The sequence below is a fragment of the Anabrus simplex genome, chromosome 2 (assembly GCF_040414725.1).
Source record: "Anabrus simplex isolate iqAnaSimp1 chromosome 2, ASM4041472v1, whole genome shotgun sequence".
Classification (NCBI taxonomy): Eukaryota; Metazoa; Arthropoda; class Insecta; order Orthoptera; family Tettigoniidae; genus Anabrus; species Anabrus simplex.
Window position 1 is genome coordinate 200,383,640 of NC_090266.1, and position 22,188 is coordinate 200,405,827.

At 43.3% G+C, this 22,188-nt stretch overlaps 1 protein-coding gene across 1 annotated transcript in view; it reads right to left on the minus strand.

The window, feature by feature from the left end:
* The window catches only part of LOC136862743 (zinc carboxypeptidase), a 138,836-nt gene that overhangs the window by 36,215 nt on the left and 80,433 nt on the right, over positions 1-22,188 (minus strand). Inside the window, exons 6-8 of the mRNA XM_067138972.2 lie at positions 15,010-15,097; positions 12,350-12,552; positions 5,822-5,906 (exon numbers count right to left, since the gene is read on the minus strand). Coding sequence (XP_066995073.2) covers positions 5,822-5,906; positions 12,350-12,552; positions 15,010-15,097 — 376 coding nt within the window. The remainder of the gene's footprint in view (positions 1-5,821; positions 5,907-12,349; positions 12,553-15,009; positions 15,098-22,188) is intronic.

A 22,188-nucleotide genomic window follows, 5' to 3' on the forward strand; every position in this document is an offset into this window, starting at 1 on the left:
GATATGGCCTTGGAGGTCAACAGCCTTTTTTTTGCTAGGGGCTTTACGTCGCACCGACACAGATAGGTCTTATGGCGACGATGGGATAGGAAAGGCCTAGGAGTTGGAAGGAAGCAGCCGTGGCCTTAATTAAGGTACAGCCCCAGCATTTGCTTGGTGTGAAAATGGGAAAGCACGGAAAACCATTTTCAGGGCTGCCGATAGTGGGATTCGAACCTACTATCTCCCGGATGCAAGCTCACAGCCGCGCGCCTCTACGCGCACGGCCAACTCGCCCGGTGACATCTTTTTTAATGAAAGCTTCTTTAGCCTGGGCTATTCGAGAACGGACGTCCTTTTCTCACCTCCCATCAGATGTAATGATGCTTCCCAAATAACTGAACTGATTTACTTGAGTCAAATTTTCTCCTTCCAACCATACATTAATATCCTGTTTACCATCCGGAGTACATTTCATTATCTTGTTTTTTGTTTTCTTAATTCATTCTTAATTCTTAATTCAGGGCAATATCATCCGCGAAACGTATTGTTTGGTATAGTTGGCCATCTATTTTTATTCCATGGGAGGAGGTGGCTGAAAACTCTTTCATTGCTTCTTCTAAATACACATTGACTAATAGAGGTAACAGACCACATCCTTGCCTTACTCCTTTTCTTATTTTCGCGTTGATTTGCTCCTTTTCTATAAGCGCTGTCTGGTTCTTGTACAGCTGATAGATGGTTTTCCGATGTCTGTAGTCCACTTTCAGTGTTATGCACTGGCGAGAAAAGAAATCCCAGCGCAAAGAAGAAGTTGTCCTAGATAAACGAAATTCGGGAGGAATGTTTACACATCTGAGGCATGTCGCCTATTTAAATTTGCGCGCTAGTCGAAGAAGATTGGAGCTAAACCGCTTTTCGCGAGAGTTTAATCCTGATGTAAACAAATAGGCGGAGCACCTTGCCTTACACGTGGACATAGACGTAGTTGGTTGGAGAAGCAACCGTCGCACTCACTCGACTGTATGCGAGCTCAAAGAAAAGTAGTGCGTCGCGCATTAATTTTCTTTTCTTTTACTTTATTACATTTAGAGAGTTTGGAAGAGTACGTAATCAAATTAAAATATGGTTGTCATATTTACCGGTATATACAGTGACTCGCATAATTATTCGGACACGTTAGTAATTATAGTCTTTGCCACACACTGGCCCTATATTTCAGAAAAAATATCGTACACGCAAACTAGTTTCTGATAGAACCCAGTTTCACAGATTCAACACGACGTTCAAATGTGTACTTTTAGAAAACAGGAGAGAACCAGTGACCATGGAACCTCAGAACGCAGTTAACGTGCTTCAACAAAATTATTCGGACAAAAGTCAGTTGCCGTGGAGAGGTCGTATGTAGAAGAGCCACGGACAGTGCGAACGTAAACATTCAGTGTTAGAGTGCTGTGTACAACGTAGGGGAAAATGGGCCGCAGAGGAAGAGAGAGCACAATCGAACACCGGCCGCCAGTAATTTTTCACCATGCTAAAGGTAAAAGTTGTCGTAAAATTGCTGAAATGTTACAAATGAAGAAAAGTACAGTCCCTGATATTGTCACAAGATTCCGGGAGGAAGATAGGATTGACATCTACCGCATACGGGACGTCCAAGAACTTTTTTCTGTGAGGGAAGAGTGTTATATCATCAGAAAAATGAAAAAGGCACCCAAGTTAAGTGCTCCAAAACTCGCTACGGAGATTGCCGCAGACACCGGAAAGAAAGTGCATCCCTAAACAATACGTAGAGTGCTCAGAAGAGGTAACTTTCACGGCCATATTGCAAGAAGGAAGCCCTTCATAAATCAAGTAAATCGAAGAAATAGAATGCTGTTTGCCAAAGAGCATGCTAAGGAAGATAATGAGTGGTGGAATGACTTTATATTTGCTGACGAGAGTAAATTTAACATATTTCAGTCTGATGGGAGGTTAACAGTTTGGCGGTGTCCTAATATTGAGCTTCAAGACAAAAATCTGAAAGCAACTGTGGAGAATGGTGGTGGACATGTAATGGTGTGGGGGTGCATGTCGCCGAATGGAGTTGGTGAATTGGTTTTTATTGAGGGTAAAATGGACCACTTTCAATGCCTTAAAATACTGAGGGACAATATGAAAAAGAGTGCCGAAAAGATGGGGATTGGTGAACATTTATCAAGATAACCACCCAAAGCATATGGCCTTGAATGTAAGGATGTGGTTATTGTTTAATTGCGCAAAGGTGCTGCATCCTCCCCCTCAATCACCAGACTTGAATGGGATTGAGAATCTTTGGGACAAACTGGATAAAGGAATAAGTAAAACAACAATCACATCTAGAGAATAATAAAAAATGGACTTCAAGAAGAGTGGCAGAAGATATCTCCCGATTACATCCGGAAATTAGTGGAGAGCATGCCAAGTCGACTCACGGAAGTGATTATAATGAAAGGAAAGCCCACCAGATACTGAACCCTTAGGACCATAAGTAAAACGGCAAGTGTCCGAATAATTTTGTGCAATATTGGTTTTGATTTTGATTTTGTTTTTAATGATTATACAGTATTATCATTGAACGTGTTCATTAGAAGAATGATGGATGTTTAGCTTTATTATTCCATAAAGAAACTTGCATCTAATTTATAAGAGTGCTTTTTTATTACTGAAAGCACTAATACAAAGGAAACTATAATAAATCATGTCTGTCCGAATAATTATGCGAGTCACTGTACATATGCTTATTTTATAAAATAGTGATTAAATAACGAGAAATGAATGCACAAGGCGTGGTGTAATACAGGAAGTCTTCTCGTAGCGGGGGGAAGTCCCCAACTGTACAGTGCGGAGATAAGGTGTTGCATCTTCCAGCAGTCAGTGAGTTGATATTCTTAGTGAGAGAAATGGAGCAAGAGGTAGGACCATCGCGTGTAATGAAGCACAAAAGTGGAAAACCGCTGAGAAGTGACCATAGGCATCCGAACACGAGACGTTGACGGGGTGGAGGTGGGTACTACACGCTCAGCAAATCACAACTCTTTCTTTGGCGGAGGCGTGGACATACCATGTTTATATCAGGGTTAAAGTCTCGTGAAAAGACATATAGTAGCTCCACTATGACCTTGTGAAGTAAGTTTGCTTAATACGCGCTGTACACTTGGGGAGCGTTAGTCACCGTCCGGTGTTGACGTTGTGAGGCAGGTGTGGGTCAAACAAAGAAGGCAGTATCAGCAGCTTACTGAGTATGAACGAGGCCGTGTAATAGGTCTCCGAGAAAGTGGATGTTCTTTCCACGGTAAAGCAGAAATACTTGTCAGGGATGTATCCACTGTGCATCGATGTTGGCAACAATGGTCACGGGAAGGCACTCTCTCAAGGAGACTGTTGTCCAGTTACACACGGGCTACTACGGAGAGGGAAGACCGGCGTATTTGCCGCATGGTCGTGGTGGATCGTACTGCATCTGCAGCAGCCATTAGAGCTTCACTTGGCACCACATTGACACAGCGAGCTGTAACTTAATTACTTGAGGAACAGCTCCGACCCCGACATTCTGTAGCGTCCACTTGCCATCTGCGACGTTAGTGCTGTCAAGCTAGAGCTCACTGGAGAGCGGCGTGGAGATCTGTTGTGTTCTCAGATGATAGCCATTTCTGTCTTGGGGCCAGTGATGGCCGTAGTTTGGCAAGGAGGCCAGGTGAGCACTTGGATCTCAAAGAATTAGAGTAGGCAAAGCTTTATCTGACCCTGTAATAATTAAGAGGGGAATTCCTCAAGGCAGTATTATTGGACCTTTATGTTTTCTTATATATATAAATGATATGAGTAAAGGAGTGGAATCGGAGGTAAGGCTTTTTGCGGATGATGTTATTCTCTATAAATAAGTTACAAGATTGTGAGCAACTGCAACGTGACCTCGAAAATGTTGTGAGATGGACAGCAGGCAATGGTATGATGATAAACGGGGTTAAAAGTCAGGTTGTGAGTTTCACAAATAGGAAAAGTCCTCTCAGTTTTAATTACTGCGTTGATGGGGTGAAAGTTCCTTTTGGGAATCATTGTAAGTATCTAGGTGTTAATATAAGGAAAGATCTTCATTGGGGTAATCACATAAATGAGATTGTAAATAAAGGGTACAGATCTCTGCACATGGTTATGAGGGTGTTTAGGGGTTGTAGTAAGGATGTAAAGGAGAGTGCATATAAATCTCTGGTAAGACCCCAACTAGAGTATGGTTCCAGTGTATGGGACCCTCACCAGGATTACCTGATTCAAGAACTGGAAAAAATCCAAAGAAAAGCAGCTCGATTTGTTCTGGGTGATTTCCGACAAAAGAGTAGCGTTACAAAAATGTTGCAATGTTTGGGTTGGGAAGAATTGAGAGAAAGAAGAAGAGCTGCTCGACTAAGTGGTATGTTCCGAGCTGTCAGCGGAGAGATGGCGTGGAATGACATTAGTAGACGAAAAAGTTTGAATGGCGTTTATAAAAGTAGGAAAGATCACAATATGAAGATAAAGTTGGAATTCAAGAGGACAAACTGGGGCAAATATTCATTTATAGGAAGGGGAGTTAGGGATTGGAATAACTTACCAAGGGAGATGTTCAATAAATTTCCAATTTCTTTGAAATCATTTAGGAAAAGGCTAGGAAAGCAACAGATAGGGAATCTGCCACCTGGGCGACTGCCCTAAATGCAGATCAGTATTGATTGATTGATTGATTGATTGATTGATTGATTGATTGATTGATTGGAACGAAGCTGTCAGTGGCGTCGATACACTGGACCTACACTAGGAGTTATGGGTTTCGGAGCGATTTCCTTTGACAGCAAGAGCACTCTCGTCGTTAGCCCAAGAGCACTGACAGTGGACTGTTGACTGAACCGGCTGTGCTGCCTTTCATTCGCAGTATTCAATGGGATGTTTTCCAACAGTATAACGCTCGTCCTCATACCGCTGTTGCCACCCAACGTGCTTGGTCTGCGAGGTCACCGGACCTTCCGGCCATTGAGCATAAATGGGACATTATGGGACGACACGTCCAGCGGCATCCAATACCAGGATTATCCTTTGCTGCTTTGACTGACCAAGTGGAACAGGCGTAGAGCTCCATCCCTAAAACTGACGTACAACACCTGTACGGCACAATCCATGCACGTTTGCATGTTTGCGTTCAAAATCTTTTTTAATTGGCTTTACGTCGCAGAGCACAGAGAGGTCTTATGTCGACGATGGGATAGGCAAGGCCTAGGAGTGGGAAGGAAGCGGTCGTGTCCTTAGTTAAGGTACAGCCGCTGCATTTGCCTGGTGTTAAAATGGGAAACCACGGAAAACCATCTTCAAGGCTGCCGACAGTGGGGTTCGAACTCACTATCGTGCGGACGCAAGCTCATAGCTACGTGGCCCTAACCGCATGGTCAGCTCGCTAGGTGCATTCAAAATCGTGGCAATTACAGTGATTATTACTGTACCACCATTTCATATGTCTTCTCGCGCATACTTGAACATGTGACCTGGAAACTTTAACTGAATAAAAATGTTACCTAGACAATTGCTTAGACTAAATTGCATATCTCTAAACTAATGTCTTCCTAGAGTTTGGATTTCAGTTTCTTCCAGTGTATTTTCCTGCTGCTAGATGTTTTAAGAAAATTTGAAACCAGTTTAAACTGCAGGAAGAAAATTTGGCAGTTAATGAGTTAAGTTCAAAGACCATCAAGAACGAAAGAGAATGCCAAAAAAATCCCAGTCCTAATTACTTTACTCACGTTTCACTGGAAGACACCGTGACCTGGTACACACTATTGTAAAACGAGTTACTCACATATTACTTTAGAGATGGGTCCATACTTGTACTGCGTGCCATATCGTTTCTTGATTTCTTTCGCTGCTTTCTTGGCGATTCCCATCTAAGGAAAATAAACAAAACAGATAACAGACAGTCACTGATTTTCAATGAAATATGTTTACAGCTGAATACCAGTGTGCGTATTTTCGGTATTACTTTGTTAGATAGTGACATTGTGATCAATAGTTCTCTGTATTTACGATACGTGTGGAACTTAGAAGGCGTAGAGGAAGTGATTGAATATCACTGTTTACATTCTTACAAGCACATAAATATCGACTATACACACTGGAACAGCCGAAAGTGTGCAATATGTCATATGTATAGTCAGAGCACATCATACTCTGTGAAGACATCCAACGTACCTAATTTAGAAATGAGGAATGCTCGACTTAGTGGGACAAGGACCATTTTAAGAAGAAAAAAATGGATACAATAGTGTTTACTAACTAACGTCTTCCGTCTGAAATACGTCGATCATTTAAGGAGCAGTTCAGGCAACAGGATAGGCTGGAAAAGAACAGTTAAGGGAAAATCATAGTAACGATACTAATAATAATATATTATTGGTTTTAAGTATCACTAACTACTTTGACGGTTTTCGGAGATGCCGAGGTACCGAAATTTTGTCGCGCTGAAGTTCTTTTGCATGCCGATAAATGTACCGACAGGGGGCTGACGTATTTTGTTTCGACGTATTACTCGAATATCAAACGGTGCTGTGACGCCAGCTGCACAGCGGAGAAATCTTTTAAGAGTTTTGCTAGAGGAGTTGAACCCAATGGAGGTAATTCTCTGGGACACGACACCATGCGTACGGAGCGAATACCAGATGATTTTCCGACTCGTTGGCTGAATGGTCAGCGTACTGGCCTTCGGTTCAGAGGGTCCCGGGTTCGATTCCCAGCCGGGTCTGGGATTTTAACCTTCATTAGTCAATTCCATTGGCTCGGGGGCTGGGTGTTTGTGATGTCCCCAACATCCTTGCAACTTACACGTTGATTTGATGAGACAGTACTGATGCTTCAAGGCGTACGTCAATCACCCTCTCAAATATTTTCATCATGTGGTCAGGTCCAGTTGCTTTGCTGTTTCTTCATTGCGCGGATGACAGCTGCAACCTCGGCAGGCGTGGTGGGTGGAACTGCACTCTGCACTGGATTGGCTGTGGGGCTAATTGTTTATGGCACCTCCTCATTAAAAACGACAGTGAATTATTCACGCCAGTGTCAAAGTTCACGTCCAGAAGACGAGGAGGTTCGATGTCGGAGCCTTAAAGAATAACCCCGCCATCAAGGATGAGTACAAGGAGATGGTCCGAGCCAAACTTGCAGACCAGAGGGAGAAACAAGAAGGCACCACTGTAGAAAATCTATGGGGAACAATACAGGACGCCATCAAGTACGCAGCGACAAAATCGGTAGAATTCCAAGAACCAAGCGTAAGACCCGAGTGGTTTGATGCGGAACGAGAAGAGGCCATCCAAAGGAGGACCAAAGCAAGGGACAAGACCTTACAAAGAACTACAAGTCAACAGAAGAAGACTACCACATGGCGAGAGTAGAAGCAAAGGTGCAAAGAATGGGTTTGAGCCCAGAACCTCATACTGCAAGGACAAGAAGGGTCTTTTGGTTGGAGAGGAGGAGAAGATCTTGTCACGATGGGCAGAGCACTTCGAAGAGATCCTAAACACCGAGGAGGCAAAAGCAAGGGTGCCTGATCAGGTGACAGCTGACCACGCACCTACTGACAATGAGCACGAGCCAGTCCCCGAAGTGACGAGGAATGAGGTGAAGGAGGCAATTGACCTCATGCGCAATAACAGAGCACCAGGAGAAGACGACCTACCAGCAGAGCTGTTCATGTATGGAGAAGAGCTTGTAGAAAACATGCACGCCCTGATCCGATCTATATGGGAAAGTGAAGAGATGCCAAAGGACTGGAGCTCGGCCCTCATCCGTCCCATTTACAAGAAGGGTGACAAGACAGTGTGTAGCAACTACCGAGGAATCTCTCTTCTTAGTGCGGCCTACAAGATCTTTTCGAAGGTGCTGGTTAGGAGACTCGAGCCCTTTGCAGAGAGACAGCTGGGAGACTACCAGTGTGAGTTCCGGCGCAACAGATAAACAACAGGCCACATACTAACCCTGCGACTCATCTTTGAAAGGTGGTATGAGTACAACGTCAACATCCACCAGCTGTACGTTGACTACAAGGAGCCTTACGACAGTGTGGACAGGTCAAGGCTGCGACAGATTTTGGAAGAGATGCGGGTGCCGACGAAGATCACAACCTTGTCCTGATGACTGTGAGAAGTACCAGAGCCAAAGTGAATATCCAGGGCCAGCTCTCCAGGGAGATCGAAGTGCAGAGAGGGTTGAGGCAAGGTGACGCATTGTCAACCACTCTGTTTAACCTCTGTCTGGAGAATGTTAAGCGTCGAATACCTCTGATTCCAGGGGTACCCTTTGCAACAGAACCCTCCAATACCTGGCCTTCGCGGATGATTTTGTCCTACTCGGGAGAAGTCCGAACTACCTGACGGAAGCTCTGGAGCACATGAGCGAGGGATCACAACATCTGGGCTTACAGATCGACAAGGATAAAACCAAGTGCATGGTGAACACCCGAGACAAAACAAGAATTCACGGCGTGAGAGGACTGGAATTTGCAGGAAACACCTACGAGAGAGTAACGCAGTTTAAGTACCTGGTAGCCGTCATGACTGAGGACAACAAGGTCAGTGAGGAGATAAAGGCTAAGGTGGCAGCTGGGAACAGGTGTTACATCGCCTTCCAGAAGTTACTGAAGACTGCAATGGTGTCCAGAAGATTAAAACTGACCGTGTACCGGGTTATAATCCCGTCCAATTGTACTGTATGCTTGCGAGACGTGGACGCTAAATGAGCGCGACAAGAACATTCTACGGGTGTGGGAGAGAAAGATCTTGAGGAAGATTTTCGGCGCGGTTCACGATCAAGGAGAGTGGCGCATCATGACCAGTGAAGAAGTCTATGCCCTGTATGGTGAACTCGAGATAGTCGCAGAGGTCGAAAAGAGGATACTTCGGTATCTCGGACACATCGTAAGGATGGACCAGGACCGGGCAATGAAGATGATCTTTGACCAACATCCTGGCGGCCAACGAAGAGAGGGGAGACCAATGACAAGATGGCTAGACAACGGCTCGAGAGATTTGGAGTTGATAGGGATCCAGGGCTGGAGAAGGAGAGCACTGGACCGAAAGGAGTGAGCGAAAGGGATTGGAGAGGCCAGGGTCCTTCATGGGCTGTAGCGCCAGGAGAATGAGTGAGTGAGTGAGTGAGTGAGTGAGTGAGTGAGTGAGTGAGTGAGTGAGTGAGTGAGTGTCAAAGTAAGGTTTTTGAACGATATGCCAATGCTCGTCCTTGATGTGGATGACATGAACAATGTCTTCAGTGGTACGATGACGAAATCTGGTGATCCTATAGATAGCAATGGCTCCTCCGGTTTAATCTAATTGTTCGAAGAAGTCACGAAAGCGATGGTCCTTGGCGGTGGCTACTGTTCGTTTGGCGATAGATTTGAGTTATCTATAGCAGGCCAGATCGGTTGGAGATCTTCTTGGACTTAACTGCGCGCTAAACCTCGTCATTCCACCACCAGACCTCTTTGTCCATGAAACGCTTTCCTGGTTTTGTCACTCCTATTGTGTGTTCTGCCCTCGATCGAAATCATGCATCGATCACACCCCATCTATCCTTCACAAAAGCGTTCAGTATTCAGGAGGGGAAAGATGGTGTACATTAGCACAGTTGCTTTGACGTGAAGTTTCTACCTCTTGATGCGTTCTGTGGTGGTGACAGGTGAGACAGGTGGGTGAAGGGAAAGCTGAAATTCAAGAACCAGGAGTATATGCTGAGGAGTGATGTTGTCTAATAGCCTCAGATCCTTCCTCTTCACCATCCGGTAATCGATTTGCGACTTGTGACGACAACTGCTATATGTGATATCGTTGTACAGGCGTTTTTTGATGAATGCAGTTACTTTTGTCAAGTCGCATTCCAATGCTCGTTAACCAACTTCGTTATGCACGCCAAACCAATGTCCAACAAGCATTCATTCGAAATCATCCCTCGAGTAGCCAACATGACTGTTGACATCTCCACCGGTTAACATATAGTATGTTCGCTGACGTCAGTAGATTTAATATATGACTGCAGTTCTGTTCAAAATCCATCTTGTTCCTCTAATAGGCATCCTACCTGTGGTGCATAACAAGAGACGAAGAGACCCGGTGACAACTCGGATGTCAATCAATGGAACGTATACACGGTCATACGTTATGTTATAGATGACGTTATTTCACAGTATTTTAGAGACTACAATAGCCACGTCATTTTGACAGGACATTGTGCCACAGTACAAGAGCTTATATCCTTCAGAAATATCACAGGTTTTCACTTTGTAAACTGGATACAGACAATGTCTACCCGTAATGATTCGGGCAACTCGTGGCTCCGTCCAGTAATTGCCTCCCTTGGTGAACTTTTTTCTTTTCCAACGTCGACGGTATTGGGGCATTCTAGGCCAAAGGGAATTATTCATTTTCATGTCCTTGGTGGCTCTTGTCTTTCTTTGATCGATACCCTCATTTTTCGAACTGTCGGATACCTTCCATATTTTCCGTCCGATTAGTGTTAATAGAGGATGGTTGCCTAGTTGTACTTCCTCTTAAATCAATAACCACCACCACTCCCACCACCAGTCATTGTCCCATCGCTGATAGTCCCAAACTGGATAAATTCGCTCCTTTAACCTACTGCGGTCTTGTAGCTGAAGGCTACAAAAAATCCTCGCCATTCCATGTGGCACGATGTCGCCATGTTAAAGACCTCTAGTGGTATATTTGGTATCTACCCGAAAAAACAGATTAAAAACTTGCGATCTGGCGAAGTAAAACGGAACGTCAAAATCGACACCGTGGCTGCTTAGATGGCGTCACCTCAATATGCCAGCTCCTGGTGGCTAAACCCGTACAACTATTATTTTACTTGAAGTTTGCCACTGAGGCTAATGCCTCTACTTGCAAGTAAAATATATTGACTAATTAATTGGTTTACTTTCTGGTGTGTAGAAGCACTTCCAAATGGCAAGGTTAGTTATATTTTGGGATTGCTTCGAACTACTCCTTCTGTCAAATTTTTCTACCCACTACGCTTGACGTTCGAAGTTTCCCCCATAAAATGCTCCCTGGTTCCGCCCGTGCCTTAATGCCATAATCCCCAGTATGGCTAACATCTATTCCCTTGATATTCTTTCATAAACCTTATCTAGATCTACGAAACAAAACACAACTGTGTATTCTTCTTGTAAAATGTTTCAATTACCTGGCGCATACTGAAAATCTGATCATGACAGCCCCTCTGCGGTCTAAAACCACAGTGGATTTCATCCAAGTTACTCTCAACTACCGATCGCACCATCTCTTTCAAAATGCTAGTGAATACCTTGCCTGGTATACTGATCAATGAAATACCTCGATAGTTGTTGCAATCCTTTCTGTACGCTTGCTTTTAGATAGGTGCAATTACTGCTTTCGTCCAATCAGAAGGTACCTTACTGACATTCCATGCTAATCTTATTACTCTGTAAAGCCATTTCATCCCTGCCTTCTCATTATATTTTACCATTTCAGGTCTAATTTCATTGATTCCTGCTTTATGAAAATGGAGTTTATTTCCCATCGTTTCAACTTCCTCAAGCCTAATTTCACCAACATCATTGTCCTTCTCTCCAGGGGCTCGTTTGTACGTGGGGATATTTTCAAAATAGTCATTCCACCTCTCCAGCGATTACCCAAAACACTATTCATTTCTGTTTTCCCCTCCCTTTCTAAGATTCTCTGTTACTGCCCAGAAAGGTTTTCCTGCCGTTTGACCCAGAAGAAATTTGAATTACAGTGATATTTGGAGTTTAAGATATATTTCTCCGCACATGAGGTCATTCGATCTGAGATGGTTAAATTTGGTACAGTAGAATGAATGCTTATGAAGTTCATTTTAACTAAGGAATGTTAATGACTTTTTAAACTAACCCAGTCGATCAGAGGGAGAAAAAGTTTTATAAGCTAACATTTCAATTTTCATCATAAGGAATGTGCATTGGAAATATATTAGTAGATTCTTATGCTTGATTCGGTACTTCACATAAAACAAGTCTCTCGCATTACTTTTACCGCCGGGCCGAGTGGCTCAGACAATTAAAGCACTGGCCTTCTTTCTGTCCACAACTTGGCAGGTTCCATCCTGGGCCAGTCTCCTGTGGTATCTGAAGGTGCTCAAATACGCCACCCTCGTGTCAGTAGATTTATTGGCACGTAAGAGAACTCCTGAGGGTCAATATTCCGGCAATTCGGCGTCTCAGAAAACTGTCAAAAAGTACGTGAAATTAATAACATTACTATTATTATTTTACTTTTACCGTGGGAAGCATCCTATTAATATAATAATGTCTAAGACTTACCAGTTGATCATGGTTCGGTGCCATTATCTTGGTGTATCCGTAGGGAAACATTATCATCTGTCCTGGACTGTGGAAAGATAGGTACACATGCAGTTGGTGAGATATACTGGAGATGTACTGAGACAATGTCCTGCTCTCCACTTCTGAGAAGGCACTAGGTCCAGGATACTTGTTGGTACATGGGTCAGAAGACGTCCCAGTTTCTGAAAATCAAACAAGTATAATGTAGCGTTTCTGGCGCATATTTACTTCGCCCGTAAGAACGGGGAATCTGGAGCTAAGAACGATGTCTTGGTCCGTGTTAGAAAAAGGAGGACAATCTCAAGCCCCCGATATAAACTTTTGTGCAAGTTTCTGTATATTTCGTCCAAAATATAGTTCATAGTCTCATGAAAAATGTAAAGGTCTTAAATTTCTATCTGAAACAAAAAGCTATGAAGTGCTAGGAGTGGGAAGGGAGCCGCCGTGGCCTTAATTAAGGTACAACACCAGCTTTTCCTGGTGCGAAAATGGGAAACCAAGGGAAACCCTCTTCCAGGGCTACCGAAAGTGGGATTCGAACCCACTATCTCCCGAATACTGGATACTGGCCGCACTTAAGCGACTGTAGCTATCGAGCTCGGTTGGCGCAAAGTAGCGCTGGGGTGTGGGTTAGGTTATTCTTACCCGTAATAAATTCTATGAATTTAGGCAACAGCCTGCCACTTAGAACTCTTTGATTCATAAATGCGCATTTTTTCCGAAATAAGGTCCCCTTAACTATTCACCAACTCACCTAAAGACAGATTAGCAAGCCAAGAGCAAAGCACGTAACCTGGATTCAGAGCAACTTGTGTCGCTGGAATTAAGGCTAAGCACAGTAAACTTTGTATAAGTTTATGAAATGACATTAACGGACACATTCATATTTGTCTCGCTAGTTCATAATATCACCAGTTAACAATCATGGACAAGTTTAGGCAACGTAAAAAATACTGTACATATCTACGCATGGTTAAAGTGATTTGACGTAATCTGAGGCCGTCCTGGTAGAACAAAACATGTCACTCATTGTTCATGAAGTGTTTTTCTTACAGGAAACAATGGGACTATACATTGAGTGGCCAAAAGTCACGGGAAGGGGTGTCCCATTAGAGAATGTGTCGTGTGTGACCTCTGAACGTTGCGGCTGGCTGAGCATCTGTCGCAGACACCAGTGTCGTGAAGATGGCAACACGTCGCGAGTTAACCGACTTTGAACGTGGGATGATCGTCGGTGCACGGCGCAAGGGTCATAGCATTGCGGAGATAACACGCGAATTCGGGTTTCAGAGGTCAGTAGTTTCGAAGGTGGATCTTCACTATCGCACGTAAACCGCCGCATGGGAAGACCCCAGGTGTTTAACGAACTGACATCACGTCGCTTCCGCAGAACCATACTGGGCGTTCGACGGGCTACTGCGAGTCAGATTACCGGTCAGTTGAAGATGGGAGTCAGGAATCCATTTCTACCAGGACAGTAAGGAGGCAACTGCACCGCATAGGTTTCACCAGCCGACGATCAACTCGTGTCCCTGTGCTGACACTTCGACACAGAGCTTAACGACGTGCATGGGCCCGCGAACATCGGCAATGGACCATGGAACAGTGGCGTCGTGTGGTATGGTCCGACGTATCTCGGTTCCAGTTGTATCGAGCTGATGGGTGCATGAGACTGTGGCATATGCCCCATAAAGCTATGGATCTTACGTGTCAACAAGGTTGTATCCAGGCGGGATGTGGCTTAGTTCTGGTCTGGGCGGCATTCTCATTGTCGCAATTAGGCCCAATTGTCCGACTGCAAGGAGCGCTGACAGGTGCAACGTTATATGGACATTGTTTCATATCATCTGTATCCCTTTCTTGTTCTAGAGTACCCTGATGGAGATGCCATTTTTCAACAGGGCAATGCACCATGTCACCGCTCTGTGGTATCAAGCATGTGGTTGAAGGAGAACTCCAGCGAAGATACGAGCATGGATTGGCCCTCCAGATCCCCCGATCTTAATCCAATCGAGCATTTATGGGATGCTGTCGATGCTGATGAACCCCGCACCAGCTACACAAGACCAATTGTGGGTGGCAGTGCAAACGATTCCAACACCTTGTTGAGTCGATGCCTCGCCGTATTGCTATCGTTTAGTGGGCTCGCGGAGGGGCAACTCGTTATTAACATCACATTCAGTGTCTTCTCATGACTTTCGGCCACTGAGTGTAGACACTACAACAACACCCCTCGTACTCTTTGCAGCTAAGGAATGAAAATAATTCATAATAATTACACGCGCATAACAGGCGTGGGAGGATTGTGTGTCACACGCTCCTCGTCCGCTCTACGTCACCGATACTCCGAATGGCAGTTAATCCATAATCCTTATTATAGTGTATAAACCCCTAGCTCTGATTAGTACAAACCAAATAAGTGTTTCGATCGTTCTGCGTTTTCCCTTAAATTCTTGCTACATAAGTGAAATCACTGTGTGCAGTCAACCAGTATGTTTTAGTTAGTCCTAATGGTATGGTAACGGACAATTGCGAGGACAGGCTGGAAATTTATGGGTACACAAATAGATAATAGAGGATGATACTCAGAACACGAAGCATACTGAATTCTGCCCTTATGTTCAAATATTAGTACGTACCGTTCCAATAGCTGTCCCAGTTCCTGTTCAGGTCCGTGCCGTAACAAGTCTGCGAGCTAGGTGCGCGATTCTTTCTCCAGGTACGGTCCTAGAGGACAAATAAGTAGTTTTCAATTAATATTAATGTATTTGGAAACATTAGCAGTTATAACAACGCATCCGTGGAGTGAAGAGTAAGAAAGATTGTTCATAAAATCGTAAGATATCGGTATGGCTAATGCGTACAATATATACACATAAAGAAATGTTCGCCAAGATGCAGATCTTATTTGGGATCTTGGGCTAGGGTATTACAAAATAGACTGCATTCTCATGGATAATTTATTCATGTATGAAAAGAAAATTACGAAAGACATACAACATGAACTTTCACCCGTTACATAGGGACGAGTAGTGTTTTCATTTTGCCACACTGTGACATTTCAATAAGAAACGTGGCCACCATGGACGCTCGGCAGGGCTCGTACTCACCGTGGTATACCACACATCAAGTTGTCCAGGTCCTCTTGAGGGAGGCAATCCCACTCTTCGACGGCGGCCTCGATGACCTCTTGGTGGGTTGTGGGAGGGCGTGCACGCTGAGCAATAGCACGCTTCAGCATATCCCATGCATATTCTATACAGTTCATGTCCGACGACTCCGCATGCCATTGTATTCGGGTAATATCGGTCTCCCTGGAAGTAGGTTTGTACCACCCCCATTCGATATGGACTTGCGTTGTCGTCCAAAAGAACGAATGCCTCACCGATTTCTTCATGGAATGGACGCCAAATTGGTCGTAATACCCCACGAATGTGACACTCGCCCATCATTGTGCCATCAAAACGCAAGAGCGGCGTTCAGCGTCCCAGCATTATCCAACCTAAAACACAACTCACCCCTCCTTGGAATGCGTGCACTTCTGGCTCGGGGACTATTCGTTTTTAACTGATAGCGACTGTGAGATTAGGATTGCTCTTTTAATCAATATCTACGTCTGATATGTGCTTATGTTAGTAAACAAAAAACACGTGGAGTGAGGTTAGACACCACTTCCAAGACGACGTCTGTGAGCTTAGGCTTGTTCTCTCATTCAAATTCCGCGCCTCACGTGTCAAACAAGAGCACAAGGTCTTAATCGTAAACAAAAAGCACGCGGAGTGAGGTTACACGCCTCTTTTTTTGCTAGTTACTTTACGTCGCACTGACACAGGTAGGTCTTACGGCGACGATGGGACAGGAAAGGGCCAGGAGTGGGAAGGAAGCGGCCATGGCCTTAATTAAGGTACAGCCCCAGCATTTGCCCGGTGTGAAAATGGGAAACCACGGAAAACCATCTTCAGGGCTGCCGACAGTGGGGTTCGAACCTACTACCTTCAGAATACTGGGTACTGGCCGCACGTAAACGACTGCAGCTATCAAGCTCGGTGTTACACCCCTCTAAGATGACGTCTCTGAGGTTAGGCTTGTTCTCTTATTCAAAACATCCCCGCCTCACATGTGCGTATGTTGCGTGCTCTTATTCAAATTCCGTGCTCCACACCTGTCAAACAAGAGCACGTGGTCGTGTTCCAGATGAGGAGGAGGGACGGACATCTGACCGTAAAGCTGAATCCAAGATAGCGACTGTGTAGTTAGGCCCCTCCAAAATGGCACCTCTGAGGAGGGAAGGGCATCTGCCCGTAAAACTGAGCCAAGATGGCGACTGTGTAGTTAGGCCCTCCAAAAATGGCGACAGGAAGGGCATCTACCAGTAAACTGCGCCCAAGATGGCGGCAGTGTAGTTAGGCCGTTCCAAAATGTCGCCTGTGAGGAGAGAAGGGCTTCTGACTGTAAAACTGAGCCCAAGATGGCGACTGTGTAGTTATACCCTCCAAAATGGTGATGGGAAGGGCATCTGTCCGCAAAACTGGCCGCTGTGTAGTTAGGGCCCCTGTAAAATTGCGACGAGAAGGGCATCTGTCCGTAAAACTGAGCCAAGATGGTTACGGTGTAGTTAGGCCCTCGAGAATGGTGACGGGAAGGGTATCTGGCCGTAAAACTGGGCTTAAGATGGAGATTGTGTAGTTAGGCCCCTCCAAGATCACGCCGGGAAGGGCATCTGGCAGCAAAACTAGGTTAGGCCATATGCCTCTCGATGGGAGAATCAAAATGGCGACAGGAAGGTCATCTGACCGTAGAACTGTTCCCTGTGTGGTTAGGCCCCTCCAAAATTTCGAGGGGAAGGGAATCTGACCGTGAAACTAGGCCCTGTGTAGTTATGCCTCTCAATGAGGTTAGGCATGCTCTCTTATGCGAATCCCCCATTGTTCTACTACTCAAGATGGCGTCGGCAAAATCCTCAAATCACCATTGCCCTACTACACAAGATGGCGTTGGGAAGGGCATCTAACTTTAAAAGTGAGGTTAGGCCCCTCCATGAGGTTAGGCTTGCTCTCTTACGCGAATCCACATTGTCCTACTACTCAAGATGGCGTCGCGCGAATCCCAAATGGCGTCGGAAGGGCATCTCTCCGTAAAAGTGAGGTTAGGCCCCTCCAAGATGGCGACTGTTACCGTCGGGAAGGGCATTTGCCCGTAAAGCTAGGCCCTGTGAGGTTAGGCCCCTCCAAGATGTCGACTGTGAGGTTAGGCATGCTCTCTTATGCAAAATCCGTGAATCGGTACTGCACTGCTACTATACTAGGGGTCAATAACCTCGTGGGAAAATGCTGAGTCAGCACCCATAGTTTCTGAATCCCTGTTGCTCCACTACTGCTGTATCTTAAGTAAGGCCACGGGGGCTTCATTCCCACTCCTAGCCCTTTCCTAACCAATCGTCGCCATAAGACCTATGTGTGTGTGTCGATGCGACGTAAAGCAAATTGTAAATAATAATAATAATAATAATAATAATAATAATAATAATAATAATAATAATAATAATAATAATAATAATAATAATAATAATAATAATAATAATAATAATAATAATAATAATAAATGTACAAGAGGTACAGCTTTCCTAGCTATTTAAACTGCGCGCCTTCTCTAAGGCCATTTATGTAAACAAACTTATACTTGTGAACTCCCAGAAACTGTTGTCTTCTACTGTTAGATGTCTCTACCATCGGTTTACTCGCCCCTACTCTCTAATTATTTCAGAGAGTTGTAAATCTGTTTCTGAGGACTGTTTGTTTAATGTACCGTACCGAAGTTCTCAACATTTCAGCTGGTTCCTTCTCGATTGTAATCGACCTATCAAATATTTGGAAATAGTTTCTTTAGCCAATTAAAATCGGGTGTGTGTATAGGAATCCAGTCTATCAGTAAAGAGTTCTGGAATCTTCCCCTTATGTTACTATGAAAGCAGGGCACTTTAATGCCGTTTTGTCTGAATTGCTCCAGTGCTTGGGAGTGCGTCTTATCCGAAGGGAGGCAGGGGTGAGGGCTGCGTGAGGAAGATCCAGTGGTTCTAGGTAAAGGCAGATTTTACCTAGACATGTGGTAGCTCTTGCGGGTAGTTTGAGGGGAAGTTTTCAACCTCTATTCTTTTAATGTAATGGTGGTTTAAATGTAGAATTTTCGACAAGTCTGAGGACTCTGTTCTATTCCCTACTGAGAAATATGTAATGCAAGGGAACAAAGATTGATGACTCTCTGTCGCTTCACATTCAACCTTGCATGGGGTGACTAAAGTTTTCAAAACCTCCAAATTTCGTAAATCTTGTTCCGGCATTGATGTCTTTCATTTAGCCACCCTGGTGTAGTATAGGATTAGCCTTTGTATCATTGGGCCATAAGCCCACTTAGGGTTTTAACAATTTCTAGAAGGAGAGCAGTTGTTTCACCTCCTTGCATTTTATGGCCGGTTATTTACAACATTATTTTGTCATCAAGGCCATTTAGTATGGGCAATTACGCCCCTGTTTATTCGGTAACACTTTCTGCGTCTTGGTTTTCTTTAGGAAGAGTGCTTAGTGTCATTGTAGTTGTGGAGTGATTGATGAACACTCTGAAGTGAGGTCACCCGATGGGTTTCTTAGTGTAATTTCTGTATAATAAAGGAAACTGATAGCCTCTGCGAGGCTAGTCTGTGGTATATTTGGAGCTCCGACTCCTGAGTAGTGTAACCTTCTTGGAGCAAATTCTGCACTTATAAAATATTTGAACCTGTCGAGAGCAATAATACTCCTTTCTATGTAAATCAACAAATCGATAATTATCTCAAGTTTTGTACCTGATTTTCGGACTTTTAAGTCCCTGTTATTGTTAGAGCTGACGATCTCATTAATAATCTGTTCTATTTGCTTGTTATCCTTTCAGATTCTCTATCTATCAATTCTAAACTAGAAAAAAAGAGTAGGAAAAATAACATTTACAAATTTGTTGTGTTAAGTTGTGCTCTAGTTCATTCCTTGTCTAGCCATTCATCTCAGACGCTTCTTAACCCTATGTGAACCACGGTAAAGCCGTAATAATAATAATAATAATAATAATAATAATAATAATAATAATAATAATAATAATAATAATAATAATAATAATTGTACCGGGCGGTACACCTCCACGACGCAAGTTCAAATCTTGCGCCAATTGAAACTCCTCTACAGGAGAAGCTCTGAACTTTACAACTGAACTAGTTCTACGGTTTATCAGAAGATGTCACTGAGTGTTTGTGATTTATTTTTGTTTTTCATGGATCAAGAAGTGTGGACATTCTCTAACAGATGTCTCTACAAAAAACTGTGGTAATACACTCTGGTGTAATGGAATGAACTTTCCTGAAGAAATTTAGTATTCATAAGTTTTGTTTTTACTATATTTTGTTCTGTTCTCTTTGTGTTGGCAACATTAATCCTTTCTATCCGCCTGTTTTGAATTTAGCCAATCCCGAATTTCTTTAATTTATTTCCAACCAATCATGTATGTTTTCTTCGACATAGATGTTGCCCTAAGCTATCCAATCAAGTTGAGGGAGTGTGTCTACTCATTCCTGAAAGGTCTCGAATTTTCCACGAGGGTATAAAACTGCTGTTTTTCTTGTCTCGGGGCCACTAGTATAACATGTAACTTAGTGTGTGGATATGTAGCAGGGGGCGGGAGGCGCCTCTTTCTTCAAGCAGCAGCTCTTCAACAAGGCAATGGCCTTTTAACATCTTCATTTCTTGCTAGCTCAGCAGTTTAACTCTCGGGGAGGGTTCGAAACCTTTAGTATGTAACCTACCTTTTAAAATGTAAATTCCTTTTCTGTCTATGTAAAATCTACAAATGTCTTTTACTGTAAAGCGGGGATAGAGAGTGCTTTACCCTCTCGAACTCCCCTTCATTTTGAAATTGAGGTGACTACGTTTTTATAACCGTTTCTTCTCTTCCTTAATATATTAAAGTTTTCTCATACGGGTCACCTCCTTAGCTTGGGATTAGCCCTTGTGTTTCGTCCTCGCGCCACATAGGCTTTAAAACAAAAAACTTTAGTGTAGGAGTGCAAGTAATCGCCTCCATTCAATTTTGTATTTTGGGCCATTTATTTAACTCGTTTTGTTTTCCTTCCTGTGAAGGCCCAGTAGATTGAGTACGAGGTACCCCTGTACCATTATATGTGTGCCTTGAGGGCAGTTAGGAGTGAAGTTTGTGGTGGCCTTTGATAGGCTTGTAAAATTGAGAGCGGGTCTGCTCTTTCCTAAATTTGATCTCTGCGTGCCTCTAGGAGGCTTAACATTGTAATTAGGGGCAAGTGCTCCTTGGCATGATGGGGTTTTCTGCCCCTTTGTTTAATTTTGTACCTTGGTAAAGTTGGGCTAATAGCTCAAGGATTGTAATAGTGGGGCTCGAAGCCCAGATCTTGTAATTATCCCATAACACTTATAATTTCTTTGTATCTGATTTTGGCTTGTTGTTGACTTGTTAAGTTTTCAAATTCTATGTCACCATTGTTAAGTTTTGAAAATATAACCTTTGTTGAAATTTTAATTCATCTGTCGAACTTGTAGTTAGACCCATTCCAGCCCGCACCTTCTTTCACTTCTGCCTTCCACGGATAACTCCGTAACAATAATAATAATAATAATAATAATAATAATAATAATAATAATAATAATAATAATAATAATAATAATAATAATAATTTGCGTCAAACTTTATATACATCGACCCGTGCTATGGTCTTTCGTAATGCATTATATCTGTAATATACACTTTATCAATAAACGTGTATAGTTAAGTGACAAGCAGTGCTTACGGAAAACTGGTTATCGTTCAAGCTCGTTCTGAAAGCATTGAAGTGCACACTTTCATTGGCAAAGTGTAGATAAACTTCCGTGTTTTGACTAGCCAAAAAGTGTATATGAAAATAAATTGCTAACTGCGTGACGGTTCCTTCTAAATCATGTACCTTGGAAATATATACTTTATCACTACACCTTGCAGGTCAATATTGTAAGGTTTCTCATTATTTTGTTTCCAGTGTTTTGGGAGGAGAGAGAATTGGTAGGCAATGAAAGTAGACCTACATGGGTTAATTTCTAGTAAAGCATTTAATAAACTTATTACGTTTATGCAAAGACTGATATCTTTCCTTTAAACGAAATATGTCATAATGTCTGTAATCGAAGGTCCAGAGGCATAAGTAGTTGCATGTGTGAATCTGTCATGCTTTGGAAACTAGGTTATACTTTGTACAACATTATTTTGTCATCAAGGCCATTTAGTATGGGCAATTACGCCCCTGTTTATTCGGTAACTCTTTCTGCGTCTCGGTTTTCTTTAGGAAGAGTGCTTAGTGTGTATGTTTTTTGTTTGTGTGTTTGGAACACTTCCACCAGCATGCGTTCAACATTCTTCTTCATCATATACTGTATATACACATCATTACGGCTAGGTGAGTAAATTCGTGATTATTCGAATCGCTTCGAGTCGGCATGATCCGGCAGTCGAGATTGTATTCTATTGGTCACCCACAAGTGTGTGATTAAGCAGGCATTAGTGAGTTGTAATAAAACTTTATGGGAAGTGTGATAATGCGTGCTTTCAAATGAGATCCTGTGCCTCTCTCTTAATGCACTTTATAGTTTACAAACGTAAGTTATTACAATAATTAAAAGTATTATCGTGAATTAGGTTAAGGTAATTGGCTAAAATCGTTGTTACACTGTTACTAAAGATCTAATTTTATATAGCATATCACATGCTTTATACTGATTAATGGTAATAAACAAATT